Genomic DNA, 19,430 nt, shown 5'->3' with positions numbered 1-19,430 from the left:
CAAAACAAGTGCATCCTCCTGTATTTTAGGATGGGTTGTGTTTGTGATAATGAGGTGAGGGTAAACCAGTAGGGAGCATTGAGGTTGCATTTTTGTTTGCGTGCAAAAAAGGAGGGGGAAGAAAGCCCCACCCAACTCTGGAAACTTTATTAAATGTGTGGTTGCAACTATTTGGAGCAACTACACCTAAGGGTGTGGGTTTGTACAAAAGGTCACCAATTGTTCACAGTTTAAAACCAAACCAAAATAAATAAAAAAAGCCACCAACAAATTAAACAACCCCAAGCAACCCCCACCAAAGCCATAAACCAGTAGCCTCAGCAGACTGACTTGTTTATCAAGGTCCATTTAAATTCACTTTGTCATTGCTCCTGTTAGTGAATATAGGCACTGGGTTAGTATTTCCTGCCTTGTCAGCCACTGTGATGCCCATAGTTACACCTCTGCTAACTCGTACTGAAACTGGAACCTCTGTTGGTCAAGAAGTGGAAGTCAGCTGTCTCTTTGACCTGAAAAGAATTAATCTGGACTTCACCCAAGATAGCACAAGATTAATTTGGCAGCAATTTCCCAAAACAAAAGTTGATTATTCTACTTCAGATGCAGTGCAGTGGATGCATAGCCTACATGTTCACAGGGCTCAGTAACAAGTGTGGCTTCCTTCTCAGAAGAGCTCAGTGTTATGGGTGCTGAGCCTCAGAAATGTCAGTCTTGGTGAAAGAGAAGATTTAACTCTGAGAATCAGATCTGAAGAGAAGTGGTTGGTTGCTTCCAGCTGCAGTATAATACCTGCTGTATGAGTTCCTATATCTCATCTGCTGGGCCACCACATTCTCATTCTTAGAAATACCTAGCAGCTAGAAATTTCAAAATTCAGACTAGTGTTTGAATTGGAGTTGTTTTCCATTAGGCTAGTCTCATGTCTTCACTAACCTTCTGTGAGGGATTAGGACCTTAAAAGATACTAAATTTTGGTATCTACTTTTCATTTCTGGCTATGAGGTTTATCCTTGAGCTTTTGTGGATATCCTACATTTTCCTAAAACTTTTTTAATGGCTTGGTTTCATGTGGGTTGAAAGTGCTAAAAAAATAAAATTACACTGTTCTAAAAGCCTGTCTGAATTAAAAGAAACCCCAAAACAACAAACCACCAAACTGGTTGCATTGCGCCGAACAGATTTATCTGCTTCATGCATCAACATTTGATGTCAATTTAACTATGCAGGCTTTTTTTTTTTAAACCTTAAATAACTAGAAAGTGTGAGTCATGCTTGAAGTGTTCATAGATGAAGTTAATCTGAATTTTTCCAAAGAAGACTGTCTTACAATAGCTTTGCCATTAGCTTATGATGTTGTTAAGGCACACAGAAGCTCTAATTAGTGGGTGGACTCACTTTTTCCTGCTGAAGTTAATGTCCTAGCAATCTCCTCTCTCTGGTGAGTACAAACTCCCAACATAAGTGAGACAATTTTTGCTGTTTAGAAAATTAACACATTTCAAAAAAAACTTGTTTGTCTCTAGAAGGAAAAAAACTTGAAGCAGCGGATCTTTATGTGCTGCACTCTATCTCTCAAGAGAAGAAGGTAACTGAGAAGGTAGATAGTTTTTTGTCAGGGAAGCTAGCATATTGCCAACCAAGTTGTCATCTTTCATGGTTTGTTTCTTCATTCAGTGGTAGATGTCTCGGTGGCTTAGAATGTCCATAACTTTTCAAAGTCTCCCTTAGTTTACCCCATTTGAAATTTTTCTTCTTGGTAAAGAAAAGCAAAGAGAAAGGAAGGAACGAAGCCTCTTTGAGCCAAGAAAGGAAGTAAAGGATGGAGCTTTTTCTTCACTTGGACTAAATGAAATAGTTGCCATTGTTTCTCTTCCTAAACACTCCTTCACCGTCCACCCGTTTTGCTCAGTCTCTTTGCATTAATGTGAAATACCAAATGATGAAATTGGACAAAAGACATTTTGGAAAGCAATGCTCATGCATTATACTTTTTTGATTAATTTTATTTTTAATTTATATCAGACTGTTTTAAATGTAGCATAACCACAAATATATTTTAGAAAATGTGCGAGCTTGTTCTTTGTAACAGACGTGAATATTAGGTGCTAGATTGAGATAGAGAAAAGTTGTTGATGCTTGCTATTTTTTATTTTTTAAATACAAAAGCAGAATCTATTTCACTCCTGTTTCAATACAGGCAGAGATTCTGACTGGCCCGATAATGCTGTCACCTAGGATCTGATCCTGCAAGGCACTAAGCAGTGCAGACCTCCTGCCATCATGGTAGAATTAAGAGCAGTCAGCATGTTGTAGCATTTGGACCTTTCAACAATCAATAATAGTATGAGGCAGAAGAAAATTTGATCTAGTATGGGAAGGGCTGGTTTCTCTTTTCAATTACAAAGGTAATCAGTTAATTTTTGTATCTTTATAGATAGAGGTAAAGGAGAACCTTGCTCAGTGGTTCAACATGCACACTAATTTTAAAGAACAGAGTATTCAGCCTCCTTGAGTTTAACTACTGGCTATATATGACTAAAAATGTTATGTATCATTCTGACCCAAACATATCATATATGTATCTATTAATAGGAGGGTTGACCAGTATAGCATTACTCTGTAGCACTGGTTTAGAACAGAGAGTTTAATTTGATTTTAGGTAAAATTTAACTGCTTTCCCACTAACTGAGTGACATGCTTTTCTGAAACCAGTTCTCTTTGTAGAGGAATTTCACGTTAAAGCTTTAAGATTAGAAAATCATGTGAACATTTTAAAACATTTAAAAACGGTAATAAAAAGGTCAGTTCCTTCTAAAATAAACACAACGTTTGAAGCAGAATAATATTTTAATAAAATTAAATCTAGGTATTCACAAAGCATTATGCACATACAGTATATACTGTATTTAAAGCCTACGGACCTTAAATAATTTTATTCTAATGTAGTCAGCTTTGGACACAAGCTAAGCTTACTCATTTTGCAATAAGAAAGTTTACAATTGTTCCTGAAAGTGATTTTACATATATACATATATATATATATCTCTATATCTATACTCCTACATGTAAGTGTAGGTATATACACACACTTGTGTGTATGCATGTATATAAATATATACACACATACTTACACACATATGTACATATATAAAATACACACATGCACACATACAGAAATATGTGCGTGGTGCATGTGTGTCCACAGACATACATACCCTATCTAGGATCGGTGTAGAGGGGCCAGTCAGTAAAGACAGATAACTGCAAACAACTGCCCTAATAATTACAAACAAAAAATGTGTAAAGTACTTTTTAATTAAACAAATTGTTAACAATTTGTATTGAACAAAAGGAACACAGTCTTCTGCATTATATAGAAATTAGATTTATTGCATTTGATTATGTTTGTGTGACAGATGAAGAGTACCTGCTGCTCATGACAGCTAACTTCTATGATGCAAGTGTTTGGGTTTTTTTCAAAGTACTGGAAAAAAATGATTCATTTTATGCAGTTTTGTGGATGTGGCCTATGGTGATACTTTCCAGCAAGTGGCAGAGTTTTTCTATCTTTAAAAATACTGCCCTACTTCAACTGGTTTGGAAGGAAGCTGGTTTCTCTGTTCTAATTGTTTGAAACCCAGGAGACTTGATTATCTTATTCTTTCTCTAAGCTCAGAATCACTGTGATTTATTGTAAAAAGCTCACTACGAGAAAGATAAAGCAATTTTGAAAAGTGAGCTAGAAGATTTTGCTTGAATTTTAGCTTGGTCAGGGAGGATTTCTTTTCTATGTGAATTATTGTTATTGGTCTCCTATTTGCTCTGAAGATATATCCAGAATAAAATTCTATTTCCATGACAGCAGTAAATGGTAATCTCCATGCAATGTAAACTGTAACTTCAGGACATGCATGTTATTTAAAAAAAATACAAATATAAGGTGCCTTGAGAATGCTGGCAGTTTTACATTTGGAACATACAGTTAGTATGTGTGTGTATATAGATATTTACATCAGAACTGCTCAACTTTACCTTACAAGCTTCAGATTTAGGAAAATATACAGTACTTTTGCATATAATGGTAGATTCCTTGTAGCCCCTGAGTCAAGTATAGAGGATTTAAATACAAAAAAAAAAAAAAAAAGAAAAACAGCCATTAAAAGCACTTACAATTTTATGTGAAGTAATAGTATAAAAGTATTATTTCCCAGGAAGACCAGGATCAGAAACATGCCTATGAAGACTCAAGATTCGTGAAGATTCTGGCAAGGAAGGATGCCTAATTGGCTGGAGAAAAGTTTTACAATGTTGTGGAGGACACTCTGCAGACTGGTCACATTCTTTATCTAAAATAGTAACCAAATTGTCTTCTGAGGCTGTGTTAAGATGCACTCCACTTGAGAGGGATTCTTTGGATTTAAGTTTTGATTTTTCAAGGTCTAGAAATTCAGGACACTGGAAAGGAAAAGAAGAAACAAGATGGTAATAATTAAATTGGCCATTTCCAGGCTCTTGTTCTGCTCAAAAGTAGTACATTCAGATGGTTGCTGAAAAACCATGTTTGAGGATTAAGCAATGTACTGAAATATTTTTACATGGTACTGCAATTGATTTAATGTAATTGAAAGCAATTCTGTTGATTAATTTCAGAATATTGGATATCATGTCCTCTCCTTAGACTTGCTCATGTGACATCAAGATACACATATGAACAGCCCTATCTGAATACTTTTAAGACCTGATCTAAGTATGGATTTCAACGTTCTTGAATTTGCAGTTTTGTTTCAGAACTTAATTCTGGAATTGCATTATTCTGAACATTGAATCCATTTGGATTCCAGTCTAAGCTCTCAGTGCTCCTTCACTTTTAAACTCAGAATTTGTGTGAGGTGTACAGTGTGGATGCTGATGTTTGCAGTGGGTGATTTCTGTTCAGAGATATGTGTATATGTTTTGTGCATGTATCTGCATAGCGGGTTTACACTTCTGAAAACTACACTGTGCATTTGCTGCTTGGGTAATCTTTATGCGTGGAAACTGATGCCTTCTGGATGTGTTTGACTTACTGTGCCTGTATATGTTTCAGCATATGCATGAAGAATCTAAGGCAGCCAACCACATGGGGTTTACTGATCATATTCAACATGACTGGCTGCAAATTCTTCAGGTGGGATAGGCAAAGAAGGAGAGGTGGTGGAGTAGCCCTCTATGTTAGAGAGTATTTTGATACCTTGAGCTTAATGATGGTGGTGATAGGGTTGAGTGTCTATGGGTAAAACTCTGCAGAGCTCCTAACAAGGCAGATATCATGGTCTACAAGGATGAAGTGAGATCATGCGGAGAGAAAATCAGAAGGGCTAAAGCCCAGCTAGAACTTAGATTGGCCAATTTTGTGAAAGATAATACATTTTTTTTCTGCAGATATATTACCAACAAAAGGAGGGCAAAGGAGAATCTCCATCCTTTACTGGATGCACAGGAGACAATAATGGATAAGGCTGAGGTACTTGATGCCTTTTTTGCCTCAGTCTTTAATAGTAAGGTAAGATGTTCCCTGGGTATTCAGCCAGAAGACAGGGAGGAAGGACAGAACAAAGCTTCCACAATCCATGACAAAATGGTTAGAGACCTGCTAGGCAAATTAGATATTCACAAGTCAATGGGGCCATGTGAGATCCACCTAAGGGTATTAAGGGAGCTGATGTAGGTGCTTGCCGAAACCCTTTCCATCGTCTACCAGCAGTCTTGGCTGACTAGGGAAGTTCCACTTGACTGGAGGCTGATGTTATACCCATTTAAAAGAAGGGCTGGAGGGAGGGTCCAGGAAATTACAGGCCTGTTGATCTGGCCCCAGTGCAAGGGAAAGGTCATGGAACAGTTGCTCTCGAGTGCTATCTAACAGCACATGCAAGACAGCCGGTTGATCAGGCCCAGTCAGCATGGGCTTATGAAAGGCAGGTCCTGCCAAAGTAACCTGCTTGCCTTCTATGTCAAGGTGACCTGATCGATGGATGAGGGAAAGGCTGTGGATGTAGTGTACTTGGACTTAAGTAAAGCCTTTGACAGCATTTCTCACAGCATTCTGCTTGAGAAACTGGCGACCACTGGCCTGGAGAGGCATAGACTCTGCTGGGTAAAGAACTGGTTGGGTGGCTGGGCCTAAGGAGTTGTGGTAAATGGAGTTAAATCCAGTTGGAGGCTGGTCATAAGTGATGTCCCCCAGGGCTCAGTGCTGGGTCCAGTCCCATTCAGTATCTTTATCAATGACCTGAATAAAGGGATTGAATGCACCCTTAATAAGTTTGCAGATGATACTAGGCTGGAGGAAGTGTTGGTCTGCTTGAGGGTAGGGACGCTCTACAGAGGCATCTGAACATTCTGGAACATTGGGCTGATGCCAATGGGATGAGGTTTAACAAGGCAAAGTGCTGAGTCCTGCACTTGGGACACAACAACTCCATGCGGTGCTAAAGGCTTGAGGAAAAGTAACTAGAAAGCTGCCTGGCAGAGAAGGACCTGGGGGTGTTGGTTGACAGCCAGCTGAACATGAACCAGCAGTGTGCCCAGGTGGAGAAGGTGGCCAATAGCATCTTGGCTTGTACCAGAAATAGCGTGGCCAGCAGGAACAGGGAAGTGATTCTCTCCCTGTACTCTGCACTGGTGAGGTCGCACCTCGAATACTGTGTTCAGGTTTGGGCCCCTTACTACAAGAAAGACATTGATGTCCAGGAGCACATCCAGAGAAGAGCAATGAAGCTGTTGAAGGGGCTGGAGAACAAGTCTTATGAGGAGCGGCTGAGGGAGCTGGAGTTGTTTAGCCTAGAAAAAAGGAGGCTGAGGGGGGACCTTATCACTATCTGCAACTTTTGTGATGAACATGGTAATTAGTTAAATCAGTCTGACGATTGTATGAATCTCTGTAACCCTCCCAGAAAATGTGGCCTCTGAAGCCATGTTCTATGTTCACTGTGTAGGTGCTAAGTCAAAATAGTAATTTCATACTCCTTAAACTAGTGAACAACAACCTAGATTGGTATGTGTTTCTTTCATCATAAGCTAAAATGATTAGCAAACCTCTTTTGATCTTATACAACATGTAATACCTGAGATGAAGGACTGAAACTTCTGTCTGTTTTAATTGATGCTGCAGGCTGAAGCTTTTGTATCACCCGCATTGCTGGCTGTTGATACTCTGTGCCAGCAGTCACCATGTTGTAGGCAGGTGGAATGAGTGTTGCTTGCCTTTGCAGAAGCTGCAGAATCGTTTGGATGTCAGCAGTCATTTGGGATTCAAGCCTAGAGAAGTAACACAGTTAACTCATGGTCAGGAATAAGTTTATTTTAACATACTGGTTACAGATGCATTCAAGAAGGACCTGCAGGTTATTAATAAACCAAACTATTACTTGATATGAAATGACCGTGCCTTAAATAGGAAAGAACAGAAGAGGGAGTACTGAGCCCTTCCAAAGCTTGCTGGCTCTCCCTTTCCTTTGCAGAAAGTATCTGCATGCTTGTCTCTGATCTTTCTGCTACATTAAGAATGGGTGCATTACTGTCCCTTATGTTTGCAACAAAAAGTAACATGGGAGCCTGGGTCTATGGTTGAAATTAACTGGAATAAATGTACTCTCTTAATTGTAGCTAAATGGATTTGTACTGGCTGAGGATAAGACACTATTTCTAATGCATCTGACAATTAATTCTGAGGTTCCCAGTGCTAATATGATGTATTGAAATAAGCAGAACACCATGTTTGTGGTTTTCCACATTTAGAAAATGAAAGATGCTTTCAAGATCACAAAAAGAAAACCCCACACCGCAAGTCTCCTTTCTGTGAAAATTCATTCAGACTCATCCAGTCCTCAGAACTAATGTAAACATTTCTGAGGTTCAAATTCAGTAGCTTTTTCTCTCTTTTTTTTCCTTTTTCATGAATTTGTATGACTTCTGAAGCACTTTAGCTGCTGGTGTTGTTCATACTAACAATTTCATAGTACTGACATGATTTTAAAATGGATCCATGTCAAACTCGACTATAGGTAATGTCTATTGTGCCTCCCCAGCTGCTGGAAGGCTACAGAACATGCTGCAACAGACTGTAATACAGATATATAGCCTTCTGCACAAGCAGCTATTTAGCTGTGTGACATTTACAGTTACATTATTCAACTTTACTGGAATTAGAAATTATGGCAATTTTGGCTTACATGTTAAAAATGTAATGTTTTAATGCACTACATAATATTCAGAAATGAAAAATACTGTGGTTTGATTGGCTTATGGTAGATGAAGGAAGCAATATGCAGTTTGCCTGCCTTTAAACTGATTGCTGAAATATATAGCACAGAATGCCAATGAAGAGCTACCAAAGTATAATTAAGGCTGTGAGTGTGTGTCATAGTATTTGTCATGGAAAAATATTGAAAATAATGGAATTGCAGAGTGAAAATAACAAAAAAGCCACAGACCTGAGCATAGGGCAATTTCAAGTTAAGTGAAATTACATGGTAAATTATACTGTTGGATGTATCAAAATTCTGTAACCGTATTTTTAAGATGCTATAAGCTATGCTACTTTGCTGCCAGCAGAGAGTAGTATATCAGAGAGAAGGAAAATATATTTTATTAAGCAAAGGTAATAATGGATTCTGACAAAGAAAGCACGTTTCCTGTTGTGTAAGTATTTTGCTTTTGCATCCTCCCATGTCTTATAGAGACAGCTGCAAAATAAGTTAATGCATCAAAAAGGGATTTTGTCTTTTTTAAACAAGGCAGCTGGTTTACTTTGGGTCTCCATGAAAGAAAAAAGTATTCAGATATTGAAGACATTGAAAATTATTATTTTGTGGACATGTAAATATCTAGGAATCACTGTTAAGGGAAGAACATTTTGGGTGAGGTGAAATTTAAATTTAGCAGGTTTAGGTACCTCACTACAGCTTCTCATTTAAAAAGATGGTCTCCTAAACAATCAGTTGAGGAGAAAGGCTCTTCTGCAAGGCAATTCAGAGTAGCTAATGTGGGTGACTAGAGACAACAAAGTGATATTCCCATCAGTCACAGATTTGTACTTCAGAGCTTCCAAAGATTTGAATGTTTTTGGAAATTTCCTGCATAGTCATTCCTCCTGTAGCATCGTTAATATCAGTTGTGTTATGTACTCTTTCACACATACCTTTTTTTTGGGTCATATGGTCATATTTCTGTTTTTACCTGTTGAGTTGTTCTTGAAGTAAATCTAATCGATTCTCCACTTCCCCATATAGAAAGTCACTTTCAGTTTCACAGATGCCCCATGTAAGATGGGGTAAAGCTGACTGAACTGGGGAATCCTGGTGCTCTTGGATGTTCTCTTGCTCCCAGTCTCTTTTATCAGTGATATCTGATGAAAAATAAACCATATGAAAGTAAATTTCCATACACATGCTCTTAGAGGGGAGCTGACATCCCACTTACTAGTGTTTCTTAAAGATATGAAAGTCAATTTGGTATGCTAGCACACTGCCTGAACAACTCTCTTTGTTCCTTACTACAATTTAAGGAAAAATAAAAGTGCTCACGCTCAAAAATTACCAAATTCTAACCTAACAATAGCAACATGGTAACATTTTAAAGCTGTAGATAAACAAGTAGGTTTGTCTAGTCAGCAACATTAGAGTTCTGCCACTGAATTGCTCCTGTTTCTTTAGTTTTCTTTCTATTATTTTACCGAGGTAGCCTCATTTTTTCAGTTTCTTTTTTAGCAATTCATTGTTCATGGAAATTGGAAATATTTGCTCTAATTCAAGTGCATTAAATGATGTACTTGAATGTCTTTTATTGCATCTTTCAAAGACCTGTCTAAAATCTTGTCTCTTCCCCTTGAATGTGCTATTGAAGTGTATTTACTGTTTAACTTTTTTGATGTTAGAGGAGAGCTTGCTGCATTGCATTACAGCTCTGGGCATGCATTACAGTGCATTGGAATACCCCTTCTAGAGAAAGTTACCAAACCTTAGCTAGCTGCTTTTCTTGCAATTGTAACACAGCTTATCTTAACAAGATTGGTGGAATCCAATATATTTTCTCTAAGACAGCTGCCATTTAATGCAACTCTTACTGCTTGCAAAGGGATACTGGTTATTATTTCAAAAAGGAAATTGATTTTCATTGATCTGGTTTTAGCATCACTAGTATCTAACCCAACCCTTACATCATAGTGTAAAGCATGTCTCAGAGGCTCTTACAGTACTGTGGGGTGAAAGGTGCTCTTTCATTTTGGTTAATAATTTGTGAATCCTGAAGGAATGAAATATTCAGCACTGCTGGGTCAGTAAGAGATCATTTTAATATTAAATGAAGCTTCATGGTAAATCATATATTTTTCTTTCTTTTTTTTCTTGTCTGAACTGCAGGTAATTTTTTTGATTAAGATAGAGAAATTTATTTCAAGCTGGAGAAGACCTAGTTGTATAATTATGATCTTACTTCAGAGTTTCAGCTAGCTTGCTGTATTTATTTCCCCTTCTAATTCTTCTACATTGTTACTGTTTATATGAGTTATTTATATTTATTTATTTATCTCCAGCCCTTTGTAAAAAAAGATGATTACTCCAAGTCCCGCCATGTACCTGCTGTGCCCAAATTCCATCTGTCTTGTCCCTCTCAGTTCTTGGATCTCTGTGATCAGACTTTGCACCTTATCACCCAAACAGAATTTGAGAGCACTCCTTCCTTTTGCTTAAATTTCTTGTTTGAGCTATTTCTCCTTTCTCTTTCAGCTTGCTTAATTTACACCTCTGGGCATTTATTAATTAGTTCACATTCCTAGCTCTAGTCCTTATCCTGTTCACCAAACTGATGAAAGATTACAAATAATTTACAACACGATATACTGGTTGCACATACCCTTATCTGATACAGAATGAAGATACTGCTGTGAGCTTTGCAGGGCCTACAGGTGACATATTTAGGATGAACAGTGCTTTTCTACATCTATCCCCACCTGCCTCGAGCCTTTGTTACTTTGAGTGAATCTGTTGTCATGTAGACAGAAAAATTTCTCAGTACCACTCAGATTCTCCTCTGCTGTGATAAAAAAAGGCTGTTAACACTTTAACATCTGTTCAGTACAACTTCCATTAGGGCTGTATTTGTAATTTTTTAACAACATGAAGTTACAGAATGTATTAGAAGTTCTTACTGCACTCAGGCTGCTGCATCAACATACAGCTGGACAAAATCCTTGACTGCTTATCAGGTGTCAGCCCCTGCTGTATGAGCACTTGGACTTGAATCCCACATCCCTCAGTAGTGAATGGTTTGCTCAGAGCTTCTCCTAACACTGCTCTTGGAACTGCATGCTGATAACTCAGCATAGGTTACATTCATTTCACACTTGTAGAATTTTTCTAAGCAACCACGGCTGCCAGAGCCAAGTTACAAAGGAAAGAGGAAAAAACCCACAGTGTGGGTGACATGTGAGAGGTTTGTCCAAATGCTATTAGCTAATCCTTTTCAAACGCATCTTTGAGCAGTGTTGCTCTAAGTAAAGAAATTTTAAAAAAAGAAAAATGAAAAAAAGAATTCCTGCTCATATTTCAAACAGATTTAGCCAGGAAGGGGAGCTCTCACTACATGACTCCAAGTGGAGGAGGAGACATGCTTCTCTTCTGCATCAGAAAAAGGTGCTGACTGCATTATCTGATCTTTGGTTAGCAGTGGTAGGAGGTTTCTGGGAGCGGCAGAAGATATTTGAATTTCATGTGACATGACCTATAACTGATTTTGTGCACTGAGCAGAAGAAAGGGGAAAGAAATTTCATCTTGGCTACACAGAAACCTGTTCAGCTTCTCAGCCACTTAAGCCAACAGTAGAAAAAGAGGAAAGAGGCAGACAGTGTAAGAGAAGCATGTTATTTGGTTTTAGCAGGCACACATGGCACACTTCGCAGTGTCCAAAGAGTGTCCAATTAGAAAGCTCTCAAAAAAGTGAAGGGAGCAGACTATGACAAATTCAAGGGTAAAATTTTAAACTATGGGTGTGACATGTTGTAATTCCAGTGAACTTACTAGTAAGCAGTGAATTTCAGGAGTAGAAACTAAAAATGCATTTCACTGCTTTTAGATGCCCAAACCCAAGTTCTTGGTTATTTTACACAATAAGTCATTCAATAAAATCACATATTTTTCAATATAATGGATTATCCAGGGTAAATAACAGCTGGTTTTTGTCCCAGGATATGTATTTGTAGACTATCACAATAAACATTTAAATTGTGACAAAGCAAAAGAATTGGCACTCAAATTATAAAATAACTTCATGCACTATAAGCAAGTCAATATACTTTAAGATATGGTGTTGCACTGTACTAAACATCTTTTCAAGTACTTTCACATACATGAGTAAACTCAGGAAAGCGCAACAATGATTGTGACTTTATAACCAACTGCAGTCTTCCAGAGCTTGCAGAATGCTAGACTGAGAACTAAATCAATAAATGTATAACTTGGTTCACTTGAAAAACTCAAGATTCAGTCTTATAAGCCCAAATAATGGCCAAGCAAAAATAGAAAATGACATTTTTCTGTAACATATAGATTACCAGCTACAGAAAAATTATCAGGTCTTCTCAAAAGAGCCATGTGTTTTAACATTGAATTGCATTTTAAGATTATGAGAGAGAAGTTTATACAGTTTCTGCCCACATTATCCAATAAACTATTAATAGTCTTTCCATTCACTGACAGTGATGACCAAAGCTTAAAACTAAACAAAGATAATTACATATGTATCAGTCACAGTGGCAATGAATTGCAGTAGCTTTATGTGAGTGCATTTGTATTCAAGATTTATAAGGTGCCGTAATATATGTGGCTTGTAAACATACATACATACAAGCAGAGTTTAGTTCAAAATTTCATTATATTTATAACTACTTTTATAGTAAGTTATAATCAGTCTCTAATTGATAGCAGGAGTGAGAACTCAGTTTAAAACTTATATCAAAGCCGATCTTATTTTATTGACCTTGAAAAGTTTTAATGGAAGTTGCAAGAACAGTAATGAGCTCTCACATACATTATCAGAAGTGCTAGATTACAAAGCAAAAAAAGGAATCCGGTCTTAATCAAAATATGTAACCTTTAGTCATGCTAAATTTAGCTCAAATAAAAACTGAAATAGGTTGCCTTGGAAAACGTTGCTATAGCTGCAAGGACACTTTTCTGGCTATTGGTAGAGGAAAGGTAAGCTTTCAAATTTCAGTACGTATGCAGCAAGTCTAGGTGGTGCAAATTTATATAGCCCTAGCCTCATTAGACCACACCTCACGTAATCATACCTTTGAAATGTAAAAACTACATTGTTTGGTGTGATTAATCGTTACATTAAAATTATAGCCTAAAATCCTAAAGTTTATTGAATGATGGTTAAATTGTTAAATTGCCTTGGTGGAAACAAACTGCTGAGGAAAACAGCACTTAACAGTAAATATGTAATTCTTACCTACAGACTGAAACAATTACAAATGAACTTTCAGCAATACTTAAATTGTATATTAATCCAGAACTTTTTATTAATTTCCCTTCAGATCACGAAGGGAATTAATATTTTAGTATATTAGATGTAATTTTAATTATGTGATTTAACTCTATGTAAAATTAACTGAGATTGCTTAACAGTTTTTGATCATTTGTCACATACAAAAGCCAAATCTCTGTTCTCGCATTTTACTTATGGAAGTTAGGATTTGATCTGTGTGCTGTAATGGCATTCCTTTTAACCAAAATGTGTGGCAAAATGGGATAGCATTCTTTTAAGGTAATATAATTTCTTTCACTTAGTTTTTGTTGTGCCTTGTCCATATAGAGAATGAAAGCAATTACCTGAAAACGCTGGGGTTTTTTTTGTGGGGTTTTTTTTTTTTTTTGCTTCTGCAACCAGTCACTAGGTTTATCTAGCTTTTATTATCTAGGATTTCTTACTGTCACCCAACCCTGGCATATCAAACACCCTTTGAGGGATTCTTTGCTGCTTTGGGTGCAGTTTTTATTGTTGGGCACTCAGTGGAAAATTTAAAATATTGACTTTCCTAGGACAGTTTGGTTACAAGATGATTTCTTAATAAAGCCTGGAATAACCTTTTGGAGGTTCTGTGATCCAGTCCCACAGCCAGTTTATTAAACTAAAATAATCGTTTTGAAAGTAATAATTTTTGATCTAAAATATTTTCTCTTTTTAACATTTCAAGAAACACAAGAGTAAATATCATGTAAAGAATCAATGGAACCAATCAGAAGATTATTTTTGACAATTAGACCAAAAATGTTGGCTACTCAAACTTTACAAAATAGCATCAACCAGATCACAGAATCACAAAATCACTAGGTTGGAAAATACCCTCAGGATCATCGAGTTCAACCATTCCTATCAAACACTAAACCATGCCCCTCAGCACCTCATCCACCCGTGCCTTAAACACCTCCAGGGATGGTGCCTCAACCACCTCCCTGGGCAGCCTGTTCCAGTGCCCAATGACCCTTTCCTTGAAAAATTTTTTCCTTATGTTCAGCCTAAACCTCCCCTGGTGGAGCTTGAGGCCATTCCCTCTTGTCCTGTCCCCTGTCACTTGGGAGAAGAGGCCAGCACCCTCCTCTCTACAACCTCCTTTCAGGTAGTTGTAGAGAGCAATGAGGTCTCTCCTCAGCCTCCTCTTCTCAAGGCTAAACAACCCCAGCTCCCTCAGCCGCTTCTCATAAGACTTGTTCTCCAGCCCCCTCATCAGCTTTGTTGCTCTTCTCTGGACTCGCTCCAGAGCCTCAACATCCTTCTTGTGGTGAGGGGCCCAGAACTGAACACAGTGTTCGAGGAGCGGTCTCACTAGTGCCGAGTACAGAGGGAGAATAACCTCCCTGGACCTGTTGGCCACACCATTTCTGATCCAAGCCAAGATGCCACTGGCCTTCTTGGCCACCTGGGCACACTGCTGGCTCATGTTCAGTTGCTGTCAACCAAGACCCCCAGGTCCTTCTCCTCCAGGCAGCTTTCTAGACAGACTTCTCCTAGTCTGTAGCTGCATAGGGTTGTTGTGCCCCAAGTGCAGGACCCGGCATTTGGCCTTGTTAAACCTCATCCCACTGATCTCAGCCCAGCAGTCCAGCCTGTTCAGATCCCTTTGCAGAGCCTCCCTGCCCTCCAGCAGATCAACACTTCCACCCAGCTTAGTGTTGTCTGCAGACTTGCTAAGGGTGCACTCAATGCCTTCATCCAGGTCATTGATAAAGACATTGAACAGGGCTGGACCCAGCACTGAGCCCTGGGGAACCCCACTTGTCACTGGCCTCCAGCTGGAGTTAACTCCATTTCCCACCACTCTCTGGGCCTGGCCATCCAACCAGTTTTCCACCCAGGAGAGTGTGTGCCTGTCCAGGCCAGAGGCTGACAGTTTCCGAAGCAGAATGCTGTGAGAAACTGTGTCAAAGGCTTTACTGAAGTCCAGGAAGACCATATCCACAGCCTTTCCCTCATCCAGTAGGCAGGTCACTTTGTCATAGAAGGTGATCGGGTTAGTTTGGCAAGACCTGCCTTTTGTGAACCCGTGTTGACTGGGCCTGATCACCCAGTTCCCTTGCATGTGCTTCATGATAGCACTCAAGATCACCTGTTCCATGACTTTTCCCTGGCACTGAGGTCAGACTGACAGGCCTGTAGTTCCCTGGATCCTCCCTGTGACCCTTCTTGTAGATGGGCACAACATCAGCCAGCCTCCAGTCCAGTGGAACTTCCCCACTCAGCCAGGACTGCTGGAAGATGATGGAAAGGGGTTTGGCCAGCACATCCGCCAGCTCCTTCAATACTCTTGGGTGGATCCCATCTGGCCCCATAGACTTGTGGGTGTCTAGCTGGGCAAGCAAATCTCTGACCACCTCCTCTTGGATCATGGGAGCTTTGTTCTGCTCCTCTAGCTCTTGGGTGTGTACACAGATGGAACATCTTTCTTTACAATTAAAGAGTGAGGCAAAGAATGCCTTAAGTACCTCAGCCTTGCCCTCATCCTTTGTCACAGTTGTTCCGTTTGCATGAACCTGGTCCTCCTTTTATTGTTAATGTATTTATAGAAAGATTATTTTGCTATGTTTCACAGACTTGGGCAGTCTGAGCTCTAGTTGGGCTTTAGCCCTCCTGATTTTTAATCTGCACAATCTCACTTCCTCCCTGTAGTCCACCCAAGATGCCTGTCCCTTCTTCCAATGTTTATAAATTACCTTTGCAAGAATTGCTTCTTTTTTTAATAAGAACTTCTTCTGTGGGATGATCCATTTCTTCAAAGTCCACCTCTGTGGTTTTCTCTGTAACAGATGGATAATCAGCTATCCCAGAGAAGAGGGGCTTTTGCTCATCTTCAATGGAGGACACAAAAGATGATGATCCACTTTTTTTCTCTTCGAATTGTTTCTTAACAGATTGATAGTATCTGGCGGTGTCCCCTGAGGGTTCAGGATCACTGTGATCATTCTCTTTGAAATAATCTGTTGAAAAGAAATAATTGTGTACAATAATATGCAGTCCATGAAATTGTGTTCTAGTTTATTCTGCTCTGAGGACAGAGATTATTATTGTATCAGTTAGGAGGTTCACCGTCTATTAGAATAAATTACCTAAAAGTCCTTTTTTTTTATTCCTGTATCAGAGGATATTCATATTTCTTTTGAAGTTCTAGAAGGCATTTGCATATACATGGTAAGGATTTGTAGTCTCTAAAACATAACTCTTTATGCAAAAGCTTGCTTATATCAAAATAAAAAAGGTTCTGTCCAACACAGCCCTACTGTTTACTCACTATTTTCACCAGATAAGGATGAGATTTGAAAAAGCCTTATATTACAAATTTAAAAAAAAATAATTTATTATTTCATTCCCTCTTCCAGTTTCTCACATTCTGGGGCATTTCTCACATTCCTGGGCATTTCTCACAGTCTTGACAGTCATGGATGTCAGATTCAGAACTACCCATTTAAGTTATGGTCATATAAGAGCATCTTTGCTGATTATTGTCTTCCAAGACAAGGCAAATTTCTTAATGACTCAACTTCAAAATGTCTAGGTATGCCTAAATAGAGAGCATATTTCTTCGTGCTCATTACTGTCAAACCTATATTTAGGATTGATATGGTAGAACCAAACCCTATTGGTTCAAAATGAAGGGAATTCCTTGTCTGTCTGTGTGGGATCATCTCACAACAACTGTCCAAGGTAGCCCAAATTCTTCAGACTTTAGAATTAATTGCAATTCTCTGAACATCCAATCTTCTGAATAAGGAAAGTGTACTACATGCTGTGATACATATGGCAGCAGAGTACCAATCAAGTTGAGAATGAATCTTTCATTATTCACATTGAAAGTCTGTAGTGAGGAACAGCAGATTCAGTTCTCTTAAGAACTGGAAAATAAAACTAGATTTAAAGATGATGCCTTTAAAACCATATTGTAAAATTATTTTTAATTTATGAATATAGAGAACCCCCGATATCTTTTCATAATAAATATGAAGCTAATTTCCAATTCAATATTTGGTCTTAACTATTTTAACTGAAATGTCAAGATAATTACAGTTCTGCTATTTAGTTAAAACACATTTTAGCAGGGTAGTCTCAACAACATATAAATACTGTAACTAGTTTGTGTTAACTTCCTAGGGAGACAGCATGATTTCCCATCTGCTTTGTGCTAATTACTAATCAACATAGCTCTGGAATGTGTCGTCTTTACAGCCTACTGCAGTGGTTATTACAACATCTAGTATATCCCCTAGATTTCTTCTCTGTTTTCTGGTCACTATAAGGAAATGAAACTGTGGCCTTATCTAATCCTCATTATCTGCACATAAAGAGAATGTGATACCTGCACAGCTCGCTCTGCAGGAGTCCAGACATCTATGAGCAGTGGGGGCAGATAATGGTGAACAAAATAAAACCGGTACTAAAGCATGCTTCCAGTAACTAGACCCTCTAGAGTACCTAGGGGCAATTAACACAGCCCTGGAGTGAACTGAGTTTATTTGGCTTCTGCTAAGCAGGATTACTAGCTACAAGTAACACTTGTGATTCTTTGATACTGTGAAGGCATCAACACAAAAGCAAATGGACTGGCAGTTTAAAGCTCTTGGGGAATGCTTAGACTGGAGAGTCAAGTACCTTATTCTCTGTAATCCCATCTCCAAAATAGTACAAAACCAAAACAAAGATTCATAAGAAAATTCTAATGTAGATGTCTCCCATGGCTTTTCTTGTGGGAATATATTCACCACAGTAAATTGTCTTAATTACTTACTGCTTGACTGACTTCAACCTGCGAAAAAGACTTTCTAGTGAAAGCCTGCAAATGCCATTTTTAGGGTATTTTTTTATATTTAAGGGAATTTGTGCACTAACGGTAGCTTTAATGAGAACCCTGCGGAATACAAATCAATCAATGAATTAATATTAGACAAGGTCATTGAGACTCTAATGAAAAAAATTGCATAGAAGCTAAAGTGTAACAGACTGTCTTATCTGTCATATTCATAGAACACTAAATATCTAGAAACAAGAAGCCAGATTCTGCTAACAATCACACTGCCGTAAAAACAGGGTAATTCAGTTGATATCCCTGCATTTAGTCTCTGTATATATCAGAACAACAGAACATATTCTTTTCTAAATGCTGTCCAGCGCTAATGAGCTCAGTGGCATTAGAAGGAATGTGGAGATCTGTTGAATGTAGGGTCCTGCCTTTTGAAATGAGGCAAGATTTGTTCGTCAGCTGGTCTATTTAAAAATATGCATCTTTGGCTTGACTGCTGTTGCTTTATCTGCTAGCCATCTGGCTACATTCAGAGAGTCAAAAGTTATTTTCCTTTTAAAAGACGACTTTTACTACTAAAGATTCTTCTGTCTGGAGAATAATCCTGTGATAATCTGAACCTAGAGCAGGAGTTAAAATGGAAACTGCATTTTTTATTTGACTCTTCAGGACTTGATGATAGAGCAAAGTGTACCTCAGCTCAGCAGCTTAGCAGTGCTCAATGGAAATATGTTCAAGTAATATCTAGGTACTGCTTTATTCAGAGCATGAATTTCTCTGTTTTCACTTTTCTTTTGCAATGAAATCCAGTTTGGAATGAATTTGCCACAAGAAAAGAGTTTTGTATCTGTTTAGGTTTGTCAATGGATAAGTTCACTTTCTATTCCACAGACTGAAGGTTTCAAAATGTTTCTCTTTTCTCTTCTGTTTGCAAAATAAATGAAATTATTAAGCCTGTCCCCCTCATCCTAGTGCTTTCGCTTCCTTTTTCCAGTAAGACAAGTTTCATTCTCTGATTCTGATTGCTAGAAACTATGGTTTGATGAAGATGATGTAACTTCCTGCTTTACCAAACATACAAACATAATTTACAGTCTTTATGCC

At 38.3% G+C, this 19,430-nt stretch overlaps 1 protein-coding gene across 5 annotated transcripts in view; it reads right to left on the bottom strand.

The window, feature by feature from the left end:
• Window positions 1-2,393: 2,393 nt before the first annotated feature.
• KCNH7 (potassium voltage-gated channel subfamily H member 7) overlaps window positions 2,394-19,430 on the bottom strand; it is a 233,314-nt gene continuing 216,277 nt past the window's right edge. For all 5 annotated transcript variants that reach the window (XM_069861215.1, XM_069861217.1, XM_069861216.1 and 2 more), the window contains 4 exons: window positions 16,249-16,512; window positions 9,217-9,385; window positions 7,104-7,296; window positions 2,394-4,455 (listed from right to left, as the gene is read on the bottom strand). In XM_069861215.1, coding sequence (XP_069717316.1) covers window positions 4,201-4,455; window positions 7,104-7,296; window positions 9,217-9,385; window positions 16,249-16,512 — 881 coding nt within the window. In that variant the 3' untranslated portion in view covers window positions 2,394-4,200. The remainder of the gene's footprint in view (window positions 4,456-7,103; window positions 7,297-9,216; window positions 9,386-16,248; window positions 16,513-19,430) is intronic.

Source organism: Phaenicophaeus curvirostris, chromosome 7 (assembly GCF_032191515.1).
Source record: "Phaenicophaeus curvirostris isolate KB17595 chromosome 7, BPBGC_Pcur_1.0, whole genome shotgun sequence".
Classification (NCBI taxonomy): domain Eukaryota; kingdom Metazoa; phylum Chordata; class Aves; order Cuculiformes; family Cuculidae; genus Phaenicophaeus; species Phaenicophaeus curvirostris.
Note: the sequence above shows the minus strand (reverse complement) of the source record. Positions and strands in the feature narration are given on the sequence as shown.